This window comes from Filicampus tigris, chromosome 19, assembly GCF_054856515.1.
Source record: "Filicampus tigris isolate MCC_2025a chromosome 19, RoL_Ftig_1.0, whole genome shotgun sequence".
NCBI lineage: Eukaryota > Metazoa > Chordata > Actinopteri > Syngnathiformes > Syngnathidae > Filicampus > Filicampus tigris.
The window spans coordinates 2,912,745-2,932,365 of record NC_141235.1 but is presented as its reverse complement, the minus strand read 5'-3'; the positions used below and the strand labels follow the sequence as shown (position 1 = coordinate 2,932,365).

General features: G+C 45.6%; 2 protein-coding genes across 4 annotated transcripts; one reads left to right on the top strand and one right to left on the bottom strand.

The window, feature by feature from the left end:
• Positions 1 to 4,099: 4,099 nt before the first annotated feature.
• rnf40 (ring finger protein 40) lies at positions 4,100 to 15,538 on the bottom strand. 3 transcript variants are annotated; one of them, XM_086016434.1, is made up of 20 exons: positions 15,408 to 15,538; positions 14,171 to 14,319; positions 13,924 to 14,091; positions 13,534 to 13,846; positions 13,259 to 13,462; positions 12,335 to 12,456; positions 12,103 to 12,249; positions 10,718 to 10,792; positions 10,507 to 10,626; positions 9,696 to 9,875; positions 9,478 to 9,613; positions 9,060 to 9,181; positions 8,694 to 8,953; positions 8,496 to 8,613; positions 7,664 to 7,813; positions 6,051 to 6,263; positions 5,515 to 5,640; positions 5,108 to 5,248; positions 4,666 to 4,767; positions 4,100 to 4,474 (listed from the first exon to the last, which is right to left on the bottom strand). In XM_086016434.1, the coding sequence occupies exons 2-20, from the start codon at positions 14,306 to 14,308 to the stop codon at positions 4,298 to 4,300; spliced, it is 3,012 nt and encodes a 1,003-aa protein (XP_085872560.1). In that variant the 5' UTR covers positions 14,309 to 14,319; positions 15,408 to 15,538; the 3' UTR covers positions 4,100 to 4,297. The 3 variants fall into 3 exon arrangements, with proteins under 3 accessions (XP_085872560.1, XP_085872559.1, XP_085872558.1); XM_086016433.1 differs by lacking the exon at positions 15,408 to 15,538 and adding an exon at positions 14,739 to 14,885; XM_086016432.1 differs by lacking the exon at positions 15,408 to 15,538 and adding an exon at positions 14,393 to 14,722.
• On the top strand, positions 14,993 to 19,398 carry phkg2 (phosphorylase kinase, gamma 2 (testis)). Its single transcript, XM_086016437.1, has 10 exons — positions 14,993 to 15,207; positions 15,483 to 15,594; positions 15,738 to 15,913; positions 15,990 to 16,044; positions 16,135 to 16,200; positions 16,275 to 16,438; positions 16,538 to 16,628; positions 17,032 to 17,185; positions 17,431 to 17,556; positions 18,416 to 19,398. The coding sequence occupies exons 2-10, from the start codon at positions 15,500 to 15,502 to the stop codon at positions 18,659 to 18,661; spliced, it is 1,173 nt and encodes a 390-aa protein (XP_085872563.1). The 5' UTR covers positions 14,993 to 15,207; positions 15,483 to 15,499; the 3' UTR covers positions 18,662 to 19,398.
• The last annotated feature ends 223 nt before the right edge of the window (positions 19,399 to 19,621 follow it).

Here is a 19,621-nt window from a genome sequence, read left to right as displayed (position 1 = left end):
GGTATACCCTTACCTCGTTTTTTGAAAAATACCCTTACCTCGTTTTTCGGAAAAAAAGGTAAGGGTATACCCTTACCTCGTTTTTCATAAAAAGGTAAGGGTATACCCTTACCTCGCTTTTCGTAAAAAAGGTAAGGGTATACCCTTACCTCGTTTTTGGAAAATTACCCTTACCTCGTTTTTTGAAAAAAAGGTAAGGGTATACCCTTACCTCGTTTTTCATAAAAAGGTAAGGGTATACCCTTACCTCGTTTTTCGTAAAAAAGGTAAGGGTATACCCTTATCTCATTTTTGGAAAAATACCCTTACCTCATTTTTTTTAAAAAAGGTAAGGGTATACCCTTACCTCGTTGTTCATAAAAAGGTAAGGGTATACCCTTACCTCGTTTTTCGAAAAAAAGGTAAGGGTATACCCTTACCTCGTTTTTCGAAAAAAAGGTAAGGGTATACCCTTACCTTGTTTTTCGTAAAAAAGGTAAGGGTATATACCCTTACCTCGTTTTTGGAAAAATACCCTTACCTCATTTTTCGAAAAAAAGGTAAGGGTATACCCTTACCTCGTTTTTCATAAAAAGGTAAGGGTATACCCTTACCTCGTTTTTCGAAAAAAAAGGTAAGGGTATACACTTACCTCGTTTTTGGAAAAATACCCTTACCTCATTTTTTTTTAAAAAAGGTAAGGGTATACCCTTACATCGTTTTTCATAAAAAGGTAAGGGTATACCCTTACCTTGTTTTTCGAAAAAAACTTAAGGGTATACCCTTACCTCGTTTTTAGAAAAAAAGGTAAGGGTATACCCTTACCTCATTTTTGGAAAAAAAGGTAAGGGTATACCCTTACCTCGTTTTTGGAAAAATACCCTTACCTCGTTTTTCGGAAAAAAGGTAAGGGTATACCCTTACCTCGTTTTTGGAAAAATACCCTTACCTCGTTTTTTGAAAAAAAGGTAAGGGTATACCCTTACCTCGTTTTTCATACAAAGGTAAGGGTATACCCTTACCTCGTTTTTCGTAAAAAAGGTAAGGGTATACCCTTACCTCGTTTTTCGTAAAAAAAGGTAAGGTTATACCCTTACCTCGTTTTTCGTAAAAAAGGTAAGGGTATACCCTTACCTCGTTTTTGGAAAAATACCCTTACCTTGTTTTTCGTAAAAAAGGTAAGGGTATACCCTTACCTCGTTTTTGGAAAAATACCCTTACCTCGTTTTTGGAAAAAAAGGTAAGGGTATACCCTTACCTCGTTTTTCATAAAAAGGTAAGGGTATACCCTTACCTCGTTTTTCGTAAAAAAGGTAAGGGTATACCCTTACCTCGTTTTTCATAAAAAGGTAAGGGTATACCCTTACCTCGTTTTTCCAAAATAACGTAAGGGAAAAAAAAGGTAAAAAAAAAGGTTTTTCGAAAAAAAGGTAAGGGTATACCCTTACCTCGTTTTTCGTAAAAAATGTAAGGTTATACCCTTACCTCGTTTTTCATAAAAAGGTAAGGGTACACCCTTACCTCGTTTTTCATAAAAAGGTAAGGGTATACCCTTACCTCGTTTTTCGAAAAAAAGGTAAGGGTATACCCTTACCTCGTTTTTCGTAAAAAAGGTAAGGGTATACGCTTACCTCGTTTTTGGAAAAATACCCTTACCTCGTTTTTCGGAAAAAAGGTAAGGGTATACCCTTACCTCGTTTTTGGAAAAATACCCTTACCTCGTTTTTCGAAAAAAAGGTAAGGGTATACCCTTACCTCGTTTTTCATAAAAAGGTAAGGGTATACCCTTACCTCGTTTTTCGAAAAAAAGGTAAGGTTATACCCTTACCTCGTTTTTCGTAAAAAAGGTAAGGGTATACCCTTACCTCGTTTTTGGAAAAAAAGGTAAGGGTATACCCTTACCTCGTTTTTCGTAAAAAAGGTAAGGGTATACCCTTACCTCGTTTTTGGAAAAATAACCTTACCTCATTTTTTTTTAAAAAAGGTAAGGGTATACCCTTACCTCGTTTTTGGAAAAATACCCTTACCTCGTTTTTCGAAAAAAAGGTAAGGGTATACCCTTACCTCGTTTTTCGTAAAAAAGGTAAGGGTATACCCTTACCTCGTTTTTGGAAAAATAAACTTACCTCATTTTTTTTTAAAAAAGGTAAGGGTATACCCTTACCTCGTTTTTCATAAAAAGGTAAGGGTATACCCTTACCTCGTTTTTCGAAAAAAAGGTAAGGGTATACCCTTACCTCGTTTTTCATAAAAAGGTAAGGGTATACCCTTACCTCGTTTTTCGAAAAAAAGGTAAGGGTATACCCTTACCTCGTTTTTCATAAAAAGGTAAGGGTATACCCTTACCTCGTTTTTCGTAAAAAAGGTAAGGGTATACCCTTACCTCGTTTTTGGAAAAATACCCTTACCTCGTTTTTCGAAAAAAAGGTAAGGGTATACCCTTACCTCGTTTTTCGTAAAAAAGGTAAGGGTATACCCTTACCTCGTTTTTGGAAAAATAACCTTACCTCATTTTTTTTTAAAAAAGGTAAGGGTATACCCTTACCTCGTTTTTCATAAAAAGGTAAGGGTATACCCTTACCTCGTTTTTCGAAAAAAAGGTAAGGGTATACCCTTACCTCGTTTTTCATAAAAAGGTAAGGGTATACCCTTACCTCGTTTTTCGAAAAAAAGGTAAGGGTATACCCTTACCTCGTTTTTCATAAAAAGGTAAGGGTATACCCTTACCTCGTTTTTCGAAAAAAAGGTAAGGGTATACCCTTACCTCGTTTTTCATAAAAAGGTAAGGGTATACCCTTACCTCGTTTTTCGAAAAAAAGGTAAGGGTATACCCTTACCTCGTTTTTCATAAAAAGGTAAGGGTATACCCTTACCTCGTTTTTGGAAAAAAAAATAAGGCTACACCCTTACCTCGTTTTGTAAAAAAAAGGTCAGGGTATACCCTTACCTTTTTTTTTTTTAGCCAAAGTTATAACGTCTCCTGGAACGTTGATGTAACTGTTCCCAAATGCTGAATTAACTTTTTTTTTTCCCTCCCTCTGTGGAGTCTGGAAGCGTTCCTGCACAACATGGTGTGAACTGCCTTTCCCACAAGTTCTAACGTCAAACAGACACGAGCCAACCTCACAGCAAACGTTCACATCGTCCGACGAGCAGGAGGAGGAGGAAAAAGGAGGCTCATCGCATTCATGACGCCTGAAGAATGTCCTCGCGCAGATGTTTTTCTACTCGACCTTTAGGACGACCCGGAGCTGCGCAACGGCCGCCCATATGTGCTGACTTTCCACTGCTGTGATTTCAGACTGTAATGAACCACTATAAGCTGCAGATGTTGTGTCAAACTCGGCGAGGGGCGCCATGGCAACGGGGGCAACACGCGCGCACACACAAAAACAGGAACAAAAGCATGAAACATACACGCGCACAGAAAAGCCAATCATGACACAAACACACACACAGGAAAAGATACAACACAAAACAGACACACGCATACACAGGAACAAAAGCACACAATACCACTACATAAACAAAAACAACACACATGAAAAAAACGTACACGCTTTCACACAAAACAGACACCGAAGAAACAGGCAAGCACACAACAAAAGACACATATGTACGCGACAACACACAACATGATAAAAAAAAAAACAACACACGTGAAACTCACAGGAACAAAAACACAAACGGCACACAAAAAAAACAACTGAAACAAAAACATACAACACAGACACGCGTACACACACATTAGGCACAAAAGACACAAACGGAAAAAAATTGAAAGCAATCATGACACACACCCACACAGTCCCACTTGCCGAGCTCAGCCAAGGTGATGTAAAGAGTGTCGTATGCGCTGACTGCGTGCCAAGCTGGCCGGCGTCTCTGCAGGCTTTATTATCCGTCCTGAGGGCCGGCGCGGCTCCGCGGTGATGTCACACGACTCGTGCGTCGCGCTCGATAAATTACAAACATACCCGCGCGTCACACGACGTAAGATCGGGCCGCTTTCCTTTCCTGAATGCAAAGAAACGCTTCAACATGTGTTTGCAATTCCTCCAAACAGACGTCTGACGCGAAAAGAAAGCAGCTGGACACGGACGCAAACGAGCACACCCAGTCGAGTCACAGCGGTTTATTCAACTACAAACAAAAAAAACAAAACAAAAAAAAAAAAAAATCAGTCACTACCCGTTTGGTCACGTTTGTCCCCAGGTGGCAACGAAGCCTTTTCACGAGACGTCCAAAGGAGACAGAAGACGGCAACGCGCTCGCTCGTCCGTGCCTTTCTTTTTTTTTATTAATTTTTTTTTCTTTTTTAGGTAATGTAGATGCGGTGAAAGTCGTTGGCCCCGAAGGCACAGTTGCACTTGGGGCACTTGCGCTGGCGCGTGTCGTAGCGCATCTTCAGGCATTCGTAGCAGAAGACGTGGAAGCACTTGGTGAGCACCGTGTCTTTGTCGCGCGTGTTGCAGCACGGGCAGCGCAGCTTCGCCTGGACACACACACAAAAAAAAAAAAAAAAAAAACGGCACACCTGATATCAGGAGGGGGAAAAATGACACCTTTGCAGATTTTTTTAGCGTGACGAATGTGCTGCAGATGTTACTGCGGAGTTTTTTGGTTTTTTTTCTTCTCTTTCTCACCAATCCCACCTGACCATCGCGGTGGTCAAATTTCTCGCACCTTGTACTGGTTGATTTCCTCCTGCAGGATCTCGTCGGCATCGGAGTACACCTCCACCTTCTTCTGTTTCTCCAGCTTGCGCCTCAGCCTGGACAGATCCTCCTGGGACGCCGCGCATGAGGGAAAGCAAGACTTGTTTCATTTGAACACATCGGCCTGCACGCGGACACAATTAAAAAAATCAAAAAAAATTAACTGGGTGGGGCAGCAGGGCGTTTTTAGTGCTTAGCTCGTCTGCCTCGCAGTATTGAGGTTTGGGGTGCATTCATGATTTGAAGAAAGAAAAAAAAAAAAAAAAAACCGCTTTTATGTGCTTATCTTTATTGCCAGTTAGCTTTTTGACAGTAGTCGGGTCTCTGAGGACTTAGGGAAGGCAGATTTAAGACTTTTAAAAAGGAAAAAAAAAAAAAAAAGAAAAGCAAGAGAGTTGAGGCGAGGCTACCTGCGCTCGCTTGAGGTTGCTGCTCTCGCGCTCGCGGGCCGTGCGGTTCTCGGCGACGGCGACCTGGATCTCCTTCAGCTTGGCCTGCGTGTGCTCCAGCTGCACCTTTTGGTCCTCCGCCAGCTGTGCCGCCTCCACCGCCTGCGGCAGGGAAAAAAGAAAACAACGTCACTCTAAACAGTCTTTCGCAAATGCATTCTGAGGACTTTTCAAACATTCTGTGTCCGAGGGAGACATTTTTCCAGGGAGCCCCTCATAATACCATAACACCAAAACGCCACAGGACTCGGGATCGGCGTTTGAAGCCGCGCTTCGTACGAGCATGGTGAGGAGCTCGGGTGCAAGCAGGTTGCTCCGCGTGGGCCGCAGCAAACGCTTGCGAGCGGCGAGCCGCAAGCGGGCCTCACCTTCCTCTTGTTGAGTTCCAGCGCTTGAGTCCTGAGCGACAGCTCCTTCTCCAGGGTGGCCAGCGTGCTTTGAAGAACGCCCTCTTTTTCCTCCAGCTTTTGCACCACCAGCAGCTGAGCATCCACCTGGCACACGGGGGGAGGGAGAAGAAGAAAAAAAAAAAAAAAAAAAAAGGGGGTCGCACCAATTGTACATTCGAACTGAGGCCACGATTCATCTTTCGAGCAACTACAGTGAAATTTACCCGGTGGTAGATTTGGAATTTTTTTACTTTACTTTTCTACTGGTGCCAAAGCTCTAAAAGTGCTGCTTTGGCTACCGTTTGGAGCCATGTTGACGTGTGTTGAGGAGCTTCACGGAGCGTTTGCCGCCATGCGACATCGACGGGGCATTTGTAACTTTTTTTTTTTTTTTTTTTTCGTGCGGATTGAATACATGATGATGACGACGAACGCCGTCGTCAAAACGTGCTTCGGGCACGTGCAACCGCCGCGTCGGAGGAGTTCGCCAGCCGTCGCCGAGGTCGGCCGCCCACCTGCGTCTTGAAGCTGAGGACCTGGTCGGCCAGCTCCTCCTTCTCCTCCTTGAGCAGCTTGTAGATCTGGTTGGATTTGATGCGCTCGCTCATCAGCTTGAAGTTGGCGTCGTCCTTCTCGCGCAGTTGCTGCAACAGCCGGCTGTTCTGCTCCTGCATGTCCTCGAAGGCCTGGCCCGTCACGTCCATCTCGCTCAGCAGCGCTTCCTCCTCCTGCCGCGGCACAAACAATAAGCGGTGGCCACCCGCCGCGACGCCGCCCGCTTCCGACCGGGGCCATCAAAGTCGCGCGGGACTCGACGCAAGGAGGAGGGGCTTCATTTCCGCGCCCTCAGACCAAAACCCACAAACGCTGCGTTTGGATTTCCTTCGCAAGCCTGTCAAGATAATTCAAGCAGCTTCTCCGGTCCATCTTTTTTTGTCTCGAGCAAAGCGGAATTACGCTCAACAAATGTAAAACACGCCGAGTTGCTGCGCCTGAGGCGCTGGGAGGAGTCAGTGTCGGTCTGGACCGCGTTAGCTGGACCGGACCTCCCGAGCGGAAGGTGCCGCCGGCTGGCGTCTCTCGTCGAGCTCATCAAATCTGCGCCGGACCATTTCAAGCAGCGCTTCTGAAACATTTTAGCTCCTGGGAGACGGAATTCAGCATGACGACCATGTGCACCCCGAAATTCTGCCGTGGGAATTTAATGACGCTCTCATGCCCCGACTCCCACGTCACTCACCGGGCCAGGCCCCGCCTTTTAAAGCCACACACACGCATTAAAAAAAAAAAAATTGATTGCGCAATTAATCAAGGGGATAATCCGATTCTGTGAATATTCGAGAGCTAGAAACGCAGCACGCACGCAGGATTTATCTGATGTCGGAATTTGAATTAGCCCAAAATTAAGGTCGGGAGGACTAGTGAGTTTAATATTTGTTTTAACGGTGTGCAGGTCTGCACTTTTTCAAAAGGACAATTTATGAGCTGCTTAAGAAAACGACGGCGCTAAAGGAGAACCAGTGGCCCACAAGAACAATCGTCAGAGCAATGCGAAAAACAGAGAAAACCGCAGCGGAAGTTATAAAAAAAAAAAAGCCCGCAAAATACTGAACTCACCAAATACTCACAATATAGAATAAACAACACTTGTTTTATCATTGCATCATATTTCGGGGAGGGAGGAATTGAGTATGTATGGCCCTCGGAGGACTTTAGCAGGGGGGACCGGGGGGGGGGGGGGGGGTCCTCAGTCCTGCAGTAAAAAATTCAAGCCTTCTCAGGTCAAAAGGTGCAAAACGTTTTAAGCTCAAAAGTAGGACATGAGCTAATGTGGGTGTGTCCAACGTGCTGGTGGCTCAAGTTTAAACGATGACGACATTGCCGAAGCGACACTCGACCTTGGAGAAATCTTGTTTTTGGCGAGTGCACATCTCACGACAGCCTTGCACATGTGGCGCGTCCTTCCCCGACCTGAGAGACTTGGACAAAGTTGCGCCAGAGAGGCACACCCAAAAAGATTTGGCTGTTTTTCTAGCCCCCCCCCCCCCCCAAATTCGGAGGCGTCGAGGTCATTCTCGGGCTCCTCCCTTCACTCTTGCATCATGTTTACCGCGCGTGCGGCGAATACCTGCTTGGTGGCGCCCAGCTTCTTCTGCAGGTGCTCGATGGTCTCTTCGGCCACTCGGATCTTCCTGAGGGCGTCTTCGTCGGCCAGTTTCTTGCTCTCCTTCCTCTCGCGCTCCTCCAGCTCCCGCACTCGTATCCGCAACTCGTCCACCTGCGCGGCCACGGCACGTGCGTTGTGGGACACAAAAAAAGTCCGCATAAGTCGAATGAGGTTTTCCTCGTCAAAATTATTCGACCTACAATCTGTACGACTCAATAGAAGAAAAAAAAAAAATCTAATCTTCACTCTTTTGCAACGTTTAGAAATAACCAATCAAATTTAAGCTTAAAATTCAATTCAGCTGTTCAGGTAGGCTTTTGCTGACGTCTTTTTTTCTTTCCAGCAGAAGCTTGAAGGTTTGGTGCTAACGCTAACTGCTATATGGAACGATTCTATATAGAATTCCCTCCACCTGGACTCGGGCCTCGAGTTCCGGCGCAAGAAAGACGGCCTCACACATAGCAAGATGCTGCTACCACCATGCGTGACTTTGCGGGTTTTCTTTTGGTGATGAGCAGTGCGCCAAAAATACCTGTTGGAATTACGCAAAAAAAAAAATTCTAAATTGTTTTCGAAATTCAGGAGAAAAGAAAAAACTTTTAAACAAAAAGAAAAGCCTGTTTCAAAATATCATTGACACGTGTGTCGTTAATAAGCAAATGTGAGAAAAAATTCCAATCTGAAATCCGATTTTTGGTGTCGAAAAATTCTTGACATTTTCTTTTGCGGCAATATCGCCCTGCCCTACTTGCATTGCAACGAGTCACCCTTAAAAAATATTAAAAAAACAGACCTCTGCTTTGGATTTGCGTTCGGCTGCCATGAGCTGCACTTTGTCCCTCTGCTCCTTTGGAGCCGATTTGTACATGTCCAACAGGAGCTTCATCTCCTTCTGGGACTCCTGCGCTTTCCTGGAGAGTGACAAAGCCAGAAGACGTGACACGGCGCCATTGGACTCCAGACGGCGGCGGCGGCGGGGGCGGGGACGTACTTGAGCTCGACCCGGAGCATCTTCAAGGTGTCCGAGTCTTTCCTCTTGAGCTCGTCGCTGCGCTGCCTCTCGCGCTCGCGCTCCCGCTCCCGCTCGCGCTCGGCCTCCCGCTCCCTCTCGCGGGCTCGCTGCCTCTCCAGCTCCTTCCTCCTCTCCTCCTCCTCCTCTTGGTCCTCGTCGTCCTCTTTCTTCACGTCGATGGCGTCGCCGCTCGACTCCTCCAGGACGAGGGCGCCCGCGTCGCTGTTCAGGCAGCGGAGCTTGCCGCCAAAACAAAAATGAGTCGAGAGGCTCCGTCGTCGCCGTCTTTCGCTCGGCAGGGGCGCAGCGTTTGAAAAGCGGGCGGCGCGTAGGTGAATCGTCTACCTTGTTGATTTCGATCTGGGTTTCGCGCAGCTTCCTCTTGAAGCGCTGCACGTCGCCTTTCAGCTGCAGGTTGTGGTTCTGAAGGCTGCTGATTAAGTGTCGCATCTCTCTGTTGATTGGTCCTGGGGAGGGTGGCACGCAGATTCAATGGCAAATATTGGTGACAAATACAAGACAAAATACCTTTTAAAACTCATTCGATGCCAAGGACGTTTTTTTCTTTTCTTTTAAGGATCCAGCCATCATTATGCTTTTTTTTTTTTTTTTTTTTTTTTACATGTGGTTGGGTAAAGGAGGGTCTGAGGGGCTGGCACTGAATGAGACGATTAACTCAATTTAAGATAAAGAAATGAAGGGGGGAAAAAAAATAAAAAATACAGGACTTGATCATGTAAAGTTACGATTGCGTATTTGGTACCCGCTTGCTCGTTGGCGGCAAGATTCTGCTCAAACTCGATGCGCAACATCTCGTATTCTTTGCGCACTTGGGCCAGCGTGTCCTCCAGCTGGATGACTTCGGTGCGCAGCTTCTTCTGCAGGGACAGCTCGTCACTCTGAGGGGCAAAGAAGCGACGTTTGGGGCGCCGTCTGAATAAATGTCAACCGCCGAGAAAAGTGACTTTGTTTGAAGCGCACCTCCATGTGCTCGATCTGTCTGAGGTGCGCGTTCTTGGCTGTGAGCAGGAGGGCCCGAGCCTCGTCCAGCTGGGTTTTCACTCCCAGGGACTCGTTGTAGAGCAGCGAAAACTGCGACTGCAGACACTTGTACTCCACCGTCTCCTTCACGACCTCCTCCGGGATATTACGCAAATCCATCTGGAACAAGGAAGACGCGGCGGCAGTGAAGGCGCAGGCTTTGTCTTTGGAATCATTTCAGTCCCGAATCACAAAATACAACGGACGCATTAAAAAGTCTACACACCCCTGCTCAAATGCCAAATTTTTGTGACAAAAAAAAAAAAAAAAGAGACCAGGATATATAATTTCAAAACATTTTACACCAGTAACGCGATCTAGAAACTATACAACTTAATTGAACGAAATTATTATTATTTTTTAAATTATTTTTAAGCAAAAATAACTATAAAGATGAAATTCCGGAGGAGTGTCACAAACAGTGCGCTTCAACATCCACTTTCGTCACGCCTACTTTTTTTTTTGAGTTCAATGAAATCTAACTTGAGCTGTGGTTTGCCTGGCTGCCCGTCAACACAGTTGGGAGCAAAACAAAGGCGGTGAGAACCTGCGGAAACGCCGGGACCGGGTCCAGGGGATGCAACGCACAGCGCGTTCCGCCAGAGCTTAATTGCTAGCCTCGCGGGTATGATGAGAACACGCAAACTGTAGCAGCTTGTTAGTAAGACGAGCTAAACGTGGCGCCTGCACCGACGCAGCGAAAGGCTTCAAGCGCCAACTTAGCGGGGCGGCCATGAACGGTCGCTGTCACCTTGAACTTCTCGCTCTCCCTCACGGCCTCCTGGAGCTCCGCTTGCAGCTTCTCCAACTCTGCCATGCGGCTGTTGGCCAACTCCTGGTTGTGCTCCAGCTCCGTGTTAAGACTCTCAAACTGGGAAGGAAGCACAAAAAAAAAAATAAATAAATAAATGTATGAATGGAAGATAAGCAAAATGCGGGGAGTCGTTTTGACAAGCGCTCACCTTTTGAATGGTTAATGTAATTTGGCCTCCAGCGAGCCCGCCTGAGCTGCCGGTGCTGCTGTAGCCAGATTTCAGCTGCGGACCGCAAACGATAGAGCAGAAGTTATTAACCATTTAAGAATTATGAAGAGTACACTGCAAATGGGATTTGCCATTTAGAGTCCCTCCGCCACGCCCCCAAAATACTCAAGCGCTCCACGGACGAAAAAGCACCCTGGCTACGGAAAAGCGGTTGATCTGTCCCGGATGCATCTCGTTTATTAAAACCAGTTAAGGAAGAGTGGGTCTAAGTTTTGTTTATTTGGATTTATTCCTTCCCGTCACGAGCGTTTTTGAAAAAGAAAAAAAAAAAAAAAAAAAAAGAAAGCAATGCATTTTTTCCAATGATGCTCCCACAACATTTTGGTGAGAAAAACATGCACTCTCAGGGGTGCTTGTCGTCATTCGGGCCACGGGTGAGCTGGAGCTCATCCCGCATGGCTGCGCGCGAGAGGGTGGCTACATCGCAGGGCACATACGGACAAACAACCACTTACACTCACGTTCACACCAGTGGACTATTTGTAGTGTTATTTATGATTTATTATTTTAATAATTTGGGGATATGGGAGGGGGGGAAAAAAACACACACACACAAGCACGGAGAGAATTTGTACACTCAGCCAAGATTCAAACTAGGCACGGGCCGATTACCGGTTTGACATGGTTTTAAAAAAGTCAAGGTTTCAATAAGAGGTAATACTGGCCGATAAGGGTGAGGGGACTTCAAAGCACGCCACCGCTTTGAAATTAATTGCCAACTATAAACGTGTTTTCCTTCCTCCTTGAGCAGAACGGGGAGGGGTGAGCAGTTGTGCAACCTGTTCAAAGACGCGTGCCTTTTTGCTTTGTTGATTAATGAGCATTTTCCCAAAAAACAAAATGGTACACTGTCACTTAAGAAGAATCAAAACAGAAGAGGAATGTTAACATTTATTTATTTGAACTTCTGTAACCAATAGTCTATACAGTATATTGTTTTAAAATAAAATAGATTGTGTTCAATGGAAAAAAATGCTCTTATTAAATTTACCCAATTTCAAAATTTCAATTTCGAAAAAGAAAGAATTAATAGTCCCCCATCCTGCCTTTTTTTGTTACATTTTACCAATGACCTTATATATTGATATTACAATGCTATAATTCATCTTTGTTTTTTTTAGTATCCTATTTTTTTTTCCTTTCTCTTCATGGTCTGGGAGAAATCACACAGTCTTGCCGTTTCTCAGTTTTGAACACGCAAATATTAAAAATCAAGATGGCAAATATGCTAATGGCCAAAGTGTCAAAAAAGGCACTGCAAAAAGAGTTCAAAATTCCCACAATCAAAATAATCAAAACCGCACCTGTTCCATGGCCTCTGCCAAGTGCTTGTTGAGCTTTTGTTCCCTATTTCGGAGTTTCTCAATGTCCCACTGCAGGTCCTCCACAGTGGTCTCCATTTCCGAAACCTTCGTCTCCGCGCTGGTCACCTTGTCCACCCACTCGTTGTACTGCCAGGAGGGGGTGAATGTTTGTTTGTTAGTTTGTTTGTTTGTGACACGCGTACGCAGCCGAGTGTGTTCCGGGGCGTCTCACCTCCATGGACGTTTTGTGATGTCGGCCCTGCAGCAGAGTGGCCTGGTCTCTCAGTCTGCGGTTCTCGTCCAGCAGAGTGCGGTTGACGGCGCCCACGCTGGCCAGGCTCTCTTCCTCGCACGCTGCGATCAAACAACGGGCATGGATGACTCGCTCAGTCTCACAGGTGATCCACATCTTTTATACCACGGTCGATTTTTTTGCAATTTGGTTTTTTTCCCAAGCTTCTCTTTCCATGTAGTTTTTAAATGAACAGAATAAATTAATCTGCATACACAATATCCGATTTTTTATATATACGAATGCTTTGGTCTTAGCGGTTATCCCAAGGCCAAAATTAAGGCAAATGAACCATGAATTTATATGAGCAGTTCATCTACTCCAATGAAATTTGTTTGTTTACTCAACACACGTTCACTAAAACGATACAAAATTCGACCAAATGATATGTAAACATGTGGACTGCACTTCTTAGGGCACTGAACTTAGCTAGACATGATAAATATATCGACGCTGTCCTGGGAAAAACAATTTTTTCTTCTCAATTATTTTTCTCATTTTTACGTTAAGGGGGTTTCCGCGATCTCATTAATGTGAAAAAAATGTTTTTCACAGGACAGTGACAATATACATGTATATAAAACAAATAAAGCCTACCGACCCACAGAAATTAAAAGAGTTTTAAAAATCACATTCGACTACAATTCAATGTCCATTTGAACTCTATTAATTGTCCAGCTCTACTTTTAAACCAAGGTGCTGAATCTTGAATCCGGATTTGTTTGCTTTGCCCTCCTATATTAAAGTTCCCTATTAAAAACCTGCCTGAAATTTGTAAATGTCTCCTTTATTTGTCATGGAAAGTTTCCAACTTTGAAAATGGCCAGAATTTTGCGACCATCCGCCAGCACACATTTGCCCTACCCGCAGCTTGGATCTGTTTGCACATGTCGTCGATGCAGCTGTGCAGCCTGTCAAAGACGCACACGAGGCAGGCGATGGCATCCTTGCTGAACAGCATGCGGTCCTGCAGATGCAGTGAGACCTCCTCTTCGCTGCTGTGCTCCAGCGTGGCCAAGAAACCCTTGGCGCTGCCGCTCAGGGGGGGAGACGGCGGTGGCAATGCTTCTGTGCACAAGAATAGATGATGACAAAAGGTTTTGCTAGAAATATAGAAAAAGCAGAAAATAGCAGCCAACCTGCGGCCGATTGCCGCGGGGGCTCTGTAGGAGTTAACTGCGCCGATCCATCAGGTGGTGGAAGCTGCTGAGGAGTCTCCTGATGCCCTTCTTTAGTTATTTCATCCTGCTGCGCGTGCTCCGGTTGTTTTCTGTCATTCTGTGCCTCGGGAAGTGGAGGTGGAGGCACACCAGAGGCTGGCGAGGCTATATTGACACCGTCTGTCTCCATGGGTACAGGATCAGGAAGAGGCGCGGGTGGGGGAACTGGTGTGGATGGTACTGGGGCCTCTGGTTCAATACATTTGCGCAGAATATGGACTTTTTCTTCCAGCTGTAATAAAAAGGGTTTTCTTGAATCGTGTCGCTTTACAGTGATCGAGGCCATACAATTGTTTTGTGCCGTAGTACCTCAGACCAGTAGCGGTTGACAATCAGCAGGGTGGTGTCATCAGTCGCTTGCCTCTTTTCAAGCTTCTCTATTTTCTCTCGTAGCTCGTCCTCCATGGCCTGCCGCTGCTCCAAGCGCTCACTCAGCTTCTTATTCTTAAACTGGATCACTTTCATGTCCATCTCCTCCTGCACATGAAAATAAGAAAGGCTAGACCATGCTGAATTCAAGTGCAGGGAGATTTGCCAAGTGGATGGATGGGCTTACCGTAGACGAGACTCCTCCGATGCGAATGGGCTCAATGAGAGTGGTGGTGGTCTTCTCCTCCTTTTTGCTTTTCTTCTCAGGTGGGCCAGGGGGACTGTCGCCCCCGGAGGGACGCTTTCCTCCCCCTGCACCTGACATCTTGACTTCCCCTGCGTGGAAGCAAACATTAAGTTACAATTAGACTCGGTTTGAAGGAGAAATAAAATGAGGCGCTAACCATACTCATTGATTCGTGTTGACAGCTATCAACGACTTTACCCTCGTTTGGATAACAAGCGCCCCGATTACAGTGTTACAATAGTACTAATGAGTAAATGTAGGCTTGATTTGTTAATCTGGGTGATGAGTGGCTCGCCAAACCGAAAAGTACATCTTTTACAGAGCATTGATTAGCTTATGTTAGCACCATTCGCTACGACAAGGTAGGCTAATGCTAATACCAACTCCACCAAAGCACAACGAATTCCGATAGGACGACGGGAACACCGTTTTACGCGCACAAATAAGAGCAATTCTAGATTAAAACTCGCGAGCGAAACAGTTTCTGGCTCCTATTTCCGAGACAAACCTTCTCAGGAGCGAATTGATGAAACGCTTCAAGACATCGAAACAGCTAGCGGAAGTGCCGACAACTACTTCCGCTTGTGACAGTCACTGGCTAGCAAAAATATCGAAGGATAAATTATATCTTTACTATTTTAAATCAATTTGTTCAACTTAGGCTGTGATTGGAGTACTACTATTAAACAGAATAAAATATATTATAAAAAAAAAAAAATAACACCGCAGCGCACTCCGGCCACATGAGGGCGATACTGATGGCAAAAAAAAAATCCAAACCGAATCGATCAGTTACGAGGAATGCGAGCAAAATGTCATCACTTTCCAAATATTGTCTTGTTTTGGCGGAGTCGCTTCGGATACTATCGCCACTGACGCGCGTCCAGTGATGGCTTCACACTAGCTTTGTCGCATCACACTGCACCCTTTTGACCGCTCCCACGGTGGCTGTTGTTAACGTTTCTCTGGCATACATGGTGAGTACTGAATAGCTTTACACGGTCAGTGAACTGCGGCATGCGAGGCCACTATTGGCACTTGAGTAGTTATATCACATTTGAAAAACGACTCGTGAAAGACATCTCTACTATGTCTGCCTTGCGTGTGTGGAATAACAGCAAGAAACCCCGTACACACCTATAGTATATCCAACACACACACACTTCCCTGTACTTACTGCAGTTCCTGTTATTGGACGTTGCCTTGAAGTTGAACTCTGACTACCTTTTTTTGTTGTTGTTGTTGTCTAAAGAGTCCCATCCCGTCAGCATGACAAAAGACATAGTGCTTGGAGATGATCTGCCTGACTGGGTGGGTGCAAAGGAGTTTTACCAGAAGTATGACCCCAAAGAGGTGATTGGCCGGTGAGTCCATTTCAGGAACAAAAATAAGTGCAGATCCCTGTGGAACTCCACAGAGTATCACTGCCCAGGAAATATTCAATATCTTACCTAATAAAGCAGTCCTAGTAGTCAGTCGTTTTCATTTTTTAAAATGTGTTTGTCAGTGGTGTGAGCAGCGTGGTGCGCAGGTGCGTGCACAGACACACGGGGCAGGAGCTGGCCGTCAAGATCATCGAGATCACCGCCGAGAAGATGACCATCCAGCAGCTGGAGGAGGTGAGGACGTCCACGCTCAAGGAGATCCAAGTCCTCAACATGGTCAAAGGCCACTCGTCAATCAGTAGGTCCAAAATGCACTCGTGACATACATTGGAACGGAAACGTGTTTGATAACAGCCCTTTATTCTTTCGTCCAGTTACTCTCGTTGATTGCTACGAGTCCACTACTTTCATCTTCCTGGTTTTTGACCTGTGAGTAGAATGACCTGTGTAAATATTGCTGCCCTCTACCAAAAATGTCATGTGTGTAATCAGAATGCTTCAATTTGTTCTCCTTGACAGCATGCGGCGGGGGGAGCTGTTTGACTACCTCACAGAAAAAGTTACACTGAGCGAGAAAGAAACAAGGTGAGATTGAGCCATTGACATTTTTGTCCCAAAAAGTCAGAAAATGTCCCACATCAGCATCCTGGCTTTCGCAGGAGCATAATGCGAGCTCTGCTCGAAGCGGTGCGCTACCTCCACTCCCGCCACATCGTCCACCGCGACCTGAAACCCGAAAACATTCTGCTGGACGACCAGGGGCACATTAAACTGTCCGACTTTGGCTTCTCGGTGCAGCTGCAGCCTGGGGAGAAGCTGAGAGGTACTCGAGTGGGAATCTGAAGTGTTCGCCCGGTTGCCGCCCGTCGTGCACGACACGCTTTGGAAAATCATTGCACTTTTGTCTGTTGTTGGAATTAAGAGCTTTGTGGAACACCCGGCTATTTGGCTCCCGAAATACTGAAATGCTCCATGGACGAAATGCACCCTGGCTACGGAAAAGAGGTTGATCTGTAAGTCCAGACCAGATGCATCTCATTGATCACATCCCTGAAGGAAAAACCAATGGCGGGAAAAGGATACTGCAATATTCGAAATTGAGAAGCGGGGTGTGCACCCGCATGATTGCTGATATTTTTACTTCCTTACTTCTTTGACAAATTTTCCTATTTTGCTGGGGCTTTGGCGGCATCTTCTGGCATATTAAAAAATGTTAAGACTATTGAGTCGCACATTGTCGCATGGGCTACGACCTCCTTGCGTGGGGGCGGCCAAGACCGTCTAAAAGTAGGAACCATTTTGCGCACATTCGACCTTCTTTGGCATCCGTCCGAAAAAGGCTGCGCGGCGGCGTACTCGTGGAGGTTGGCCCCGAACTTTTGGGTTGGTGCCGTGACCCTGCATGTGTCCCCACAGCTGGGCGTGCGGCGTGATCCTCTTCACCTTACTGGCCGGCTCGCCGCCCTTCTGGCACCGCAAGCAGATGCTGATGCTCAGGATGATCATGGAGGGCCGCTACAAGTTCGGCTCGCCCGAGTGGGACGACCGCTCGGACACCGTCAAGGATCTGGTGAGCCGGGATTGTTTGCACTGATGTCTTTTTAGTCGAGTGGAGCCTCTGAAATGGAATGCCGTACGATATGGATTCATTGAAGACATCGGACGAGGTTGGATTTCAATTTTGGGGGAGGGGCTATTAGAATTGGACATTTGACCCGGGAATTGAAAATGTCTTTTGGTCCATGATTTCCCCAAAAAGTCGTCCTGAGAAAGGTTTTACTCTGACCTTTGTGTTTGGATGCCGCCGACGTTCAGATCTCCAGGCTGCTGGTGGTGGACGCCGCCGCGCGTCTGACGGCCGAGCAGGCCTTGGCGCATCCTTTCTTCAGGCAGTACCAGAAGGAAGACGTGCGACACTTCAGTCCCAGAAAGTCGTTCAGGGTGAGTGTGGTCACAAATCCATCAGTGGGGGAGGGGAGTCAACTTTTATTTTTGGACTGAGAAGAAGTCAACGCAAACATTTTTTTTTTTTTTTCAAGAATATGTTCTATGCAAGCCCACAAGTTGAAACAGGGCATTCTGATAACTATTGCGTTTGTGGAATAAGTGTTAATCCACTCGTTCTTAGCCATCTCTGGGGGCGGCCATTTTGTCTTCTGTCGACTGAAAATGACGTCACAACTGCTCACAACCGCCAATCACGGCTGACCTGTTTTCTGAATCTGAGCCGTGATTGGTGGTTGTGAGCAGTTGTGACGTCATTTTCAGTCGACAGAAGACAAAATGGCCGCCCCCAGAGATGGGTAAAAACGAGTGCATTTTGCTGCGTAACTTCTATTCGCAAATTCATCAGAATGCCGTGTTGTCTACTCGTGGGCCTGCTGGGAACATATTCTTAAAAAAAATATGTTTGGCTTGACTTCCGCTTTAAGTACATTTCAGAGTCTGTCCTTTTTTACTTTAACATATGTCAAATGAGTCATTATTATACACATTTTTTTGTCAAGTTGTCAAAACAGGAATTGCAGACTGCATAAAATTACAGTATTTTTGTTTTTTTACTGAAGTAAAATGAGTCAGTATGCACTTTTTTTTTTGTCAAGTTATGAAAATGGGTTTTGTAGATCATTTGGGTAAAAATTCATTTTGGACTTTTATACTTGTACATATTTTAAATTCTGTACTTCTTTACCATTACTTAAAGTAGTCAGTAGAACTCGGAGCTTAGTGCAGCACGGGAGTACCTTTTTTTCCGAAATCCACCCCAAGGTGATCCGATGTTGGTTTCCCCCGGGCTCAGGTGTTGATCGTGACGGTGCTGGCGTGCATCCGGATGTACGCCCGCTACCGCAGGGCCCGCCCGCTGACCCGCGAGGTTCTGGCCCGGGATCCTTACTCGCTGCGGGGCGTGCGCAAACTCATCGACGGCTGCGCCTTCCGCATCTACGGCCACTGGGTGAAGAAAGGCGAGCAGCAGAACCGGGCCGCCCTCTTCCAGAACACGGCCAAGGTCATGCTGCTCGAGCTGGAGGACTTTGAAACATAAACCTCATGTCTGGCGCTGTTTTTTTTTTTTTTTTTTTTTCCCTAATTGCGCTGTCAAGTTGCTGTTTAATTTTAAGAGGAGGGATTCAGGAATGCATGCCTTAGTGCATGCTGTCTCAAGCACGCACATACTTAAAAAAAAAAAAAATCCTGATCAGCATTTTTTTGGGGGGGTTGTTTTAAACTACATGTCTAGTCTAATTTTTTGCAGTGCGCTTGGCGTTAAAGGGCATTTTTACGTGCGTTTATTTGGGATTCTAACACTTCATTTTCAGCAAAACACTGTGATTAGCCGTTTCACATAAACCACTCACAAAACGTTCGGTTTCGGTCGAAACGCACTGAAGCAATTGGACAAGTGCATTTCAAGGTTGAGAGAAGGTCAAATTTTTGTTCGGTAAAGGATACAGCGCATTTTAGGTTCGTCCTCAGGTGTCACCTAAAATCCCCAACATTTTGTGAGTCGTTTATTAGCATACAAATAGATTGTATGAAACTCAGTTACGGAGGTTCTAACGATGTGAACGAGGACTGAAAGACAAATGTGATATATTTACAGCGTGTACTGTACTTGCATGTTTTTGGTCCCAAAAAGAAAAAAAAAAAGAAAATCTCCATGTTTCTTCAGTAAGAAACCAACCGTTTGTGACTGTATTTCCCGTGACAACTCATTCCATTGCACCATGACTGTCGAACGTGACGGAATAAATACTATTTAATATTTGCTCCAGAACCTCATGTCATTTTGTCTGACTTTTGTCTTTAGTTGCAATTTGACGCCCTCAATTGAGGAAATGGAAAACTAAAGATGCCGTCATGGCCGTAATTCACGCAGGAATACCCGGTCCAAGTTTGTGGCTCTGCACTCGTAGAATAACTTGGGAGCACTGGCAGGAAAACTCTTTTCATTTCTTGCCCGATATTTAAGCGCAGATGGCGATTGGTGTGAAAATGTAGACGG

Bases quoted from the DNA above. Each gene is read 5' to 3' on its own strand.
- rnf40 (XM_086016432.1), bottom strand. The intron at 8,614-8,693 runs GTACGTCCCCGC...GTCACTCTCCAG, and splicing joins ATGCTCCGGGTCGAGCTCAA to GAAAGCGCAGGAGTCCCAGA. The intron at 5,249-5,514 runs GTGAGGCCCGCT...TCCCTGCCGCAG, and splicing joins TGGAACTCAACAAGAGGAAG to GCGGTGGAGGCGGCACAGCT.
- phkg2 (XM_086016437.1), top strand. From the start codon at position 15,500: ATGACAAAAGACATAGTGCTTGGAGATGATCTGCCTGACTGGGTGGGT. The intron at 15,595-15,737 runs GTGAGTCCATTT...TGTGTTTGTCAG, and splicing joins CCCAAAGAGGTGATTGGCCG to TGGTGTGAGCAGCGTGGTGC. The intron at 15,914-15,989 runs GTAGGTCCAAAA...TCTTTCGTCCAG, and splicing joins CAAAGGCCACTCGTCAATCA to TTACTCTCGTTGATTGCTAC.